Source organism: Protobothrops mucrosquamatus, unplaced genomic scaffold, assembly GCF_001527695.2.
Source record: "Protobothrops mucrosquamatus isolate PMUCROS unplaced genomic scaffold, P.Mucros_1.0 scaffold_203, whole genome shotgun sequence".
Lineage (NCBI taxonomy): Eukaryota > Metazoa > Chordata > Lepidosauria > Squamata > Viperidae > Protobothrops > Protobothrops mucrosquamatus.
In genome coordinates this window covers 124742-133503 of record NW_015386279.1, presented here as the reverse complement: position 1 = coordinate 133503, position 8762 = coordinate 124742, and the positions used below count along the sequence as shown (strand labels likewise).

The 8762-nt window shown below is 37.1% G+C and overlaps 1 protein-coding gene across 1 annotated transcript; it reads left to right on the top strand.

Moving 5' to 3' along the window:
• Nucleotides 1–2902: 2902 nt before the first annotated feature.
• CBY3 (chibby family member 3) lies at nt 2903–6264 on the top strand. Its single transcript, XM_029286152.1, has 2 exons — nt 2903–2956; nt 5740–6264. The coding sequence occupies exons 1-2, from the start codon at nt 2903–2905 to the stop codon at nt 6262–6264; spliced, it is 579 nt and encodes a 192-aa protein (XP_029141985.1).
• Nucleotides 6265–8762: the final 2498 nt, after the last annotated feature.

Below are 8762 nucleotides of genomic sequence, written 5' to 3'. Positions count from 1 at the left end.
TGCAGTTCTGCATGTCTGCCTGTTCGTTTTGGGTAATGAAGGAAGTTCTGGGTTCAGGAAAGCTTGCCATGTTTACCAGAATATTTTGTTTTGTTTATGTTTTTATGAACTTAAAATATTTTTTTAATTGTAATATATTTTTTTGAATTGTTACCCAGAGTCATTGACTGAGATGAGCAGCTATAGAAAATAGATAAATAAATAAATAAATAAATAAATAAATAAATAAATAAAAACAAGCAAACAAACAAACAAACAAATGCTACACTGTATTAAATCAGGTACCTCCTGGATTCTACAGCTATAATTTTTGCACAACCCAAGTCAGAATGTTCAGTTTTGAATCGTCCAAAATCAACATATAGTTCAGGTTGTGGACAAATACTTTGGCCGAAGTGCATGAAGAAAGGCTGCAAGGAAAACCAAAAGCAGCAATGGAACTGAATCTACATGAAGCTGCTCTCTGTGATGCATATGTATTATATAGATTACCATAAGAGTTGAGTCCATAACAAAAGGGGCCAATTGCAGAAATAGGTCAGATTGGTCTAACTCTAAATAAAACTCACTTGGATCAGAAAAACATCCAGATCAGTGAGGGCCAAAGAAGAGGAGAAATGGGAAGATCAGAGACTAGAAGTAAAATGAGTATATAGGAAGTAAAATGAGTATATAGAAGAGTGTGCAGTAAAGGAAGTAAAATGAGTATATAGGAAGTAAAGGAAGTAAAATGAGTATATAGAAGAGTGTGCAGTTCTTTGCGGGGCCAAGAAATAGCTCTGGGGCAATGTTTGAACTGCACATATATTGTTTTTAAAATGTGCATTAAGATATATGTGAAACAGTGTGAATTAGGGGAATAAATTACCAGAGGGTTTCTTTCTGTAGAGAAGATTGCTGAATTAGAATGAATGAAAACGCAGTACTGAAGGTTGCGAGCAACTTATGTAAATCTCTAGTGTCCTTTCCGTCTCTTATGCTTTTTTATGACATAGTAACAGATTTTGATCATTTTCAGGAGACTAAGAGACAATCAGCTTTGTCAGTGTTATGACGTTTGTTAGAATTCAAAGCAGGACCAAGCAAATATAATGTGCATGCTACATGTTAGGGGAGAGAACAAACACGTGGCCTTGTAGATGTTACTGGAATTATAGTTCCCACTATCTTTCACCACTGGTTGCTCTGAGTTATATTTCAGAAATTTCTAGAGATTTCTTCACTTTGTTACACATTATTTAAACTGTATAACCAACGCCTTCTTCTCTATGTGATTTAAAGCAAAGCGGCAGCAAAGGGGTATGGATTGATGCCTTTTGCATTCTGGTTTCCTCCAAAAATTGCTTCTTCCACTAATTTTTTTTCTGAAGCAAGAACAGCCATTGAGAAGGGAAAAACTTTCACTTGCTGTCCAAAATGGGTTGAGACATTGCCCTAAGCATTCACTATGGCTTTACAAACTGGAAGGGCTAGATTCATGCATATCCTAAAACGAAACCAACAATTACATTGATCTCGATCCAGAACATACATTCTAACAGGAATCTTTGTTATTAATAACTATGTTTAATATCTCAGAGTTTAGAATTGTTTAAAATGGTACATTATTACCTTCCACTGCATTTTGCACTACTCTGAATGTTCCCATGAACTATGGTGGCTTTTTGGGAATTCAGTGAAGGAAAAAAGGGGAGGAAGGAAGAGCTGTATAGCTGGCCAACAGGGCAATAGGAAAATTTGGTCTTTTCCTTGGATGAGAGAAGCCACATTTCTGAGCAGTCCTGAAGAATTGAGAAAAGAAATTATGTATATCACCTTAAGTTCAGGAAGATGAATAGGAATCTGAGAGCCTAGGAAATGGGGCGGGACAGGAGATCCTGCTACAGTAGTAGGTGGCTATCTGGTCTGTCACTTTAAAGGAAATATAATCAAACGGACCTTGCTATGTTTCTTGTTAGGCAGGAACTGAGCCCGCAGTTATCTAGATTAGCTTTCTAAGCCTGCTGGAAGCTTCACAACAATTTGTTAGTATGTTGTTTTATTATATACAATAATTGTGCTCCAAATAAATTTTAAGTCATATGCAATGAGGTAAAATCACCTGTATAGAGTTCTCAGAACTTATACTCCATGTCTGAAAATATGTATTCTCTTGCGATGTCAAGTGACGTCGCGAGATGTATCAGGACAGTTTTGCCATTGCCGGCAATGGGGTGGGTGCGGCTTCCGAATGATGTGTCTGGCCCCGGCCGGCAGTTTGATACCCCTATAAACAGAATAACAGAGTTGGAAGGGACTTGGAGATTTTCTAGTTCAACCCACTGCTCAAGCAGGAGATTCTATACGATGTTAGACAAATGGCTGTCCAGTCTCTTCTTAAAAATCTCCAGTGATGGAGATGTAACATACAATACCTTTTTTTGCTTTGATGTTGGCAAATAAATTGATTGACTTCCTGACAATATTGCCACACCTGTTGGAGTAGACTACCTAAATATTTGACAAGGCATGTTCTTAATCTGGTACTGAAGATCCTATGTTGTTTTCAGCTTTTCAAATTTTGTAAAACATTTCTTCTTACTGATGAGGAATAATTAGTATAAATTGAATACTTTATTTAGCCAAGTATGATTAGACACAGTAGGAATTTGTTTCCAGTGTTTTCACAAATTGCTAGTTATTTCTTCTGGCTTCTACAGTCTTCCTGTCTGTCTGCCTTGAACTTTATTAAATCAAAAATATAGTAAACAATGCAATAAAGAAAAATACAACTGTGTCTTTATATGGCTTCATGGCTTCAAAATCTAAGGGACTGGTTTGGACAAAACTCAGCAGCACTTTTTAGTGCGGCTGCTGATAAAAACAGGATCGCCAACATGATCGCCAACGTCCGATAACGGATATGGCACAAGAAGAAGAAGTGTCTTTATATCCTACGATTAAGCTCAAATCTCCAGTGAGAATTTTTGCATCATCCTTTGGTTTCTTTTTCTCATATCAAATGTAGAGGCAAGTAGAAAAACAGTATCCGATTTCCCAAAACTTATGTTCAACTCCCAGTAATGACAATTACACAATATAATCAGCTATAATTCTTACGGTTTTGACCTAGAACTGGAAATCCTTGTTATACCTTGTTGGGTTTACCTAATACAATATACCATAGTTTAATATATCTTGATTACATACATCATAATTAGCTGGATTTATACCCAAATTTAACCACAACCAAATTAGCCATAATTTATAATTACGGTAAACAAATTGGCCATAATAACCTATTGCTAGTGTTTTTCTACCTTTTTAAAAAAATGTTCATGTTTATTAGTATAATTAGCATATATAATAATAAAGAAAATATATTTTGATCAGTGGTACCTGTATAAAAGTTACTGCTGTAAGCCTTGGCTCATCCAATATACTTGTTTAAAATGTATTGTTTAATTTTGCTCAATGTGCTGTGTGAAACCAGGAAATTGTATTAATATAGTACATTGAGGTTCAGTAAAACATACATGAGTACAGTTTATATCAATGACTTCAAAAATCTCAATAAAAGTAGTTTATTTGGGAAGAAGCTGTAATAGCAGGTAAAACTATATAACTTATAAACATGTCATTTGTTAATTTCTATAGGCCATTTGGTATGTGCACTTGATGCATGAAACTTGTTAAAGATAGCCCTCATTAATTCTGATAATAGAGCAACTGAACCTTAGAATAACATTTTGGCTCATTACCTTAATATTATCCCATCTAAGAGATACATTATCAATAGCGCAATACTAACTCCATTAATTAATACCAATTAATATAACCAGCTAAACACTGAACTGTCATTTGACAGTCATAAACAAAACCATGTTCATTTAAGTATTTATTGCATGCAAAAACATGATTGGATAAAACAGAAACAGCAATTGTGAGACACTGCAAGTCACATGGTAACATTAGGTAAGCTAACAATATGATGTGAGGCATAATTTCAGTGAGAGTGTAAATACGTATGTGAATACACTCAAAAGGAATAGTTTATCTCTACTGCCAAACCTGTTCATGCCTGAGGTTTTAGCTGAAACAAGAATTTGAACATCCACAACAAAATACGGTGAGCATAGCTTTCTGAGAATAGTAAGAACATTTTACTATCAACATTTTACCTCAACAACAGCCTGGGACTACATATTAGACTGCTACAGTGGCTCTGTATTAATAACCAGTGTAACTGATTATATCCAGAAAAGTGCAGTCCTCTTCTTTCCAGAAAGCCATACGGGGGAAGGGAGGGCCCATCTAACTATATTACTATTCATTGTGATAGCATTGCGATAGATCATATCAAAGTTCCCTGTGAGGCAACTCTTTTGAGAAAGATTATCTATTCTTCTCCTTGTGCCAAGGATCAACAAGACCGACCAAGAGTTAATGTTATGACTTAAAATACTGGAGAAAGGGAAAGAAGAGAAGAATCAAGGAAACCACCAGGTTTCTGGAATATTGAGGCTAATGGCTACGCATCCAGGTCAAACTCATTTTTGTTTTTCTCATTTAGAAACCAGGACAACTTTCTCTACCCTGATGCAGAAGTGGACTATAACTTCCAGAATTTCCATCATCATGACCTGTCTTAGGCTATAGTTCAACAGATCTGAAGGACACCAAAGGTACACCTGTTATAGGTCTACTCTTATTCATGTTTCAATATCCTATGTTTTGCTGAAACAATTATGGTAGAATTATATTTAGATTATTGTCATGCTGCTATTACACTCAAATAGAGCTTGGACAAGGAAAAGAAAAGGATATTAATAGTATGACAAGGAAATTTTCAGTTACTGAAAAACACTTTTTAATATGAGAAATCACGGTAACACTGATAGAAGAAATAACAGATACAGGAGAAAAGGTATGGTCCACAGATTTTAATAGTCATTCTCGTTCTGGGAATCACTGACTTGAGGCTAAGTCTTGTATTCCATTTAGAGCAGGGGTGTCAAACTCGCAACATCACGTGACGTGTCGTGATGTATGGGGCGGGCCGGCAGTTTGACACCCCTGATTTAGAGTCTTTAGATAGTTGTTTATGCATTTAATTAAAAAAATTGGGATAGGGCCAATAAACTTAATAAATAAAAATAATAAATAAATAAATAAAGTAGGTAAGTAAGTAAATAGGAATAGACATTTCTTATTTTTAATAGAGTAGTTCTGGGAGAATATAAGTTAAGCATACTGGCATACTGGCTATCTAATCAGAATCTTCTCCATCAATAGCACAGTTAAATCACATCTTCCAGCAGATCTGGCCAATAATGAAGGGTGTTGGGAGATGCAATTTAATATCATTAGGAAGGTCACATTTTAGGAATTCTTGCTTAGCATCTACAGTATAGCTTTAAGAAGATATATATTCCTTTTTGACTTCTTTTTAGATGATATATTTCCTTTTTATACGGTCCCTGATTTCAGCATGTATTTTTTTCTTTTTACCTGGGCTTTTAAAGATAGATGGTTTGATTTATGAATCTGGTTGACTTTTAAAAATATAACACTGTGTTATATATTGTTTCCAAATTTATAAACCACGTTGGGAAATGGTAAGCAGCATTTTAAATAAAGAAATTATGTAGTTATATGTCTAGCCGACTTCATTTCTGATCTAACTAAGCTATATAATATCCCAGTCCTCTCTTTAACATTGGACATATTGGCTTTCTATTACAGAACTTTCTTCTCTAGGTTTCTTACTGGTATCCTGCATCTCTAATTTTCCTTGTCATGGAAACCATTTCTAACATTCTACAGGATGTGCGCGATTACTGGGCTGATCATTTTTCTCGTAGATTCTATCCAAGAAGGCCAACACTTCGCCAAGCAACTTCATTATCCACCTTTTATTTATTGGACTACAAAACCCGACAAGCTGAACTTGGAATGGACTATGGCCATCCATGCGCTCAGCTGAACAAAACAAAATTTGTCTTCCACAGTGGTGAGTGGCAAACTGAGGGTGTCCCCCAACAGATGCCCTTATTACAGTTATTCCCCTCTCCAGATAAGGAATCACCCAACAAAGCCCTGAAGAAAGCAAACAAGTCCTTACTGGAAGAGAACAATTACTTGAAGCTACAGCTTGAGCTGCTTATGGACATGCTGACAGAGACCACAGCACGACTTCACTTAGTAGAAAAAAAGCTGGACACTACAACTTGGCATTCCAATATGAAAAAGTCAAATAACAAGGTGCTGATGCTTCGAGCTTAATAAACAGCTTAGATATACAATCTAAAATAACTGTATTTCTGAAGTACTGATGTCCAGACACTTAATACAATCTTGCAAAAAATAATTTTGTAATGGCTTTGATTATTTTTGGTGCGTTTTAACTCACTGAGGTGCTGGGGAGAGAAGAAACCCTGCCATTACATTTAGTTCTGATGGCGAGTAGACTCAAAAGCAGCAGCAATTGCTTCTTGGGTAGACTATGCTGCTGATACGAGCACCTGTCCCAGAAGCAACTCTCCAGCATGACTTCCAGGATGCCGATTCAACTGTTTCTGCTGCTATTTCCTAGCAGATAAACATAAATGGGAATTTCCCATGGTCTACAATAGGCTAAAAGCAGTGGCTGGCAATGTCACTTAGCCAACTGTTTCATGGGCCACTGCTAGAAGTCATCTGTTCTGTTGTGCGACTGTCCTCTTTCTCTTCCCACGAATCCAGTATCTGCTATCAGACAGTAATGCAATTAGAGCAGCAGTCTTGAAGAAAATGCAACAATGTCCGGCTTATTCCCCTCTGCACTGCAGCTTGCTTGTGCATAGATCACTTGATCACACCAAATTGCAGCCTCCATTTGTCCATGTAAACTGGCATTGTCCCCCCTTACAGCCAGTGGCTTCCCAGGTTCTTTGGCAGAAAAAGCAATCTTATTAGCTGTGACCTGATTCTTTTAACTCAAGGTGTTGGAGATTAAATCCGAAGTTCATCATCATCATGTACTGTAGAGGTGTGCTTTAGTGTACTGTAATGAAGCATACTGATACGTATACAAATGAAGATGTCTCTTCAGCTGAATTCCCATTGTGTGTGTGTGTACACAGTGTACTCTGAGCTTGCTTATTTTCTTGCAGACATTTCATTACCCTAACTAGGTAACATCATAAGTGCTAGTAAGGAGTGCCCTTTGCTGGCAGTTTATATTCTGGTGTCTTGACTGTCTGGGGTGGGTGGGGGCAGTCTTAGGGATTCTTTGATTGGGCTGTTTACTAATGGCTCTTTGGCAGTTTCTTGATTGGGGTATTGCTTGCTTGATTGTTGGTCTGAAGGTGACCTTGGAGTTAATCTATGCTGATCTGAGTGCTGATTACTGGTGGAGAAGTGCTGGAGTCTTTTTCTCTTTTGGGTTGGTTGATTGTCTCTTTTTCATAGTCTATAGATGTTGTTAAATGTCTATGTGTCTATTGATGGCTGATTTGTCAGAGTGCCAGGCTTCTAGAAATTCCTTGGAATTTTTGGATTTGGCCTGGTCCAGGATTGTCATTTTTCCCAAGTGAAACAATGGTTAAATGTTGTGAAATTAAAAAAATTTCGTCATGCATTTGACTGCCAGTTGGTGTTCATGGATGCATTCTGCCAGTCTTCTGCCTGTTTGTGCTACATAGAGGTTGTTGCAGTTCTTACATTGTATGTTGTAGACGACTTGTTTTTTCTTCTGGGGTTGCTGGGTCTTTGGGTTTATTTAAGATGTTTTGAAGGGTCTTAGTTGGCTTATGTGCTACCCTGACTCCATGTGGTTGTAGTAGACTATTTGCGGTTTCTGGAATATTCTTGATATAAGGCAGTGTAATTCTTTTTAGGGATTGTGTTGGCTGTGCTGTATTGGGTTGAGTGGTCAGGGACTTTTTGATGAAGTTGTGTGGGTATCCATTTTGTTGGAATGTGTTGTATAGATGCTCCATTTCCTTTTTTCTGCTGTTCTGGGTTGCTGCAGTGAGTCTGGGCTCATTTAAATAAAGTTCTTAAACAGCTTCTCTTGTGGGAGGTGGAGTTGTTGCTTTAGTAGTGGAGCATCTGGTTAGTATGGTTGGTTTTTCTGTAGACTTGCATTTCTAGTTTGCCATTGTGGTTTCTGCTGATCAGGATATCCAGGAAGGATAGCGAGCTGTTGTTTTCTTCTTCTCTGGTAAACTGGATTCCTTTAAAAATGTTATTGATGATTCTGTGGCTGTTCTCTAATGAAATGACTCATTTCAACCCTGAGCTACAATAATATTCTCCTTCATTTGGTACACTTATATATCTTTGCTCTGCCTTGACTAGCTGGCTAAACGTATGCAAGCATTTAATACTGTAACCAGTTTGCATAAACCTGACTTGAGCAGTTAGATGGTATTCTCTGCACAGGAAGATTCAAAGAAAGAAACCTGTAGGAAACTTCTACAATTAGTCCTCGACTTACAACCACTCACTTAGTGACCAAAGTTACAGTGGAACTGAAAAAAGTGCTTATGACCGTTGCAACATCCTTAGGGTCACGTGATCAAAATTTGGATGTTTGGCAACCAATTCATATTTATGACGGTTGCATTGTCCCGGGGTCATGTGATCAGCTGTTGTGACCTTCTGATAAGCAAAATCAATGGGGAAGCCAGATTCACTTAACAACTGTGTTACTGACTTAACAAGTGCAGTGGTTCACTTAACAACTATGGCAAGAAAAGTCATAAAATGGGGTTAAAGTCTCTTAACAAATGTCTTGC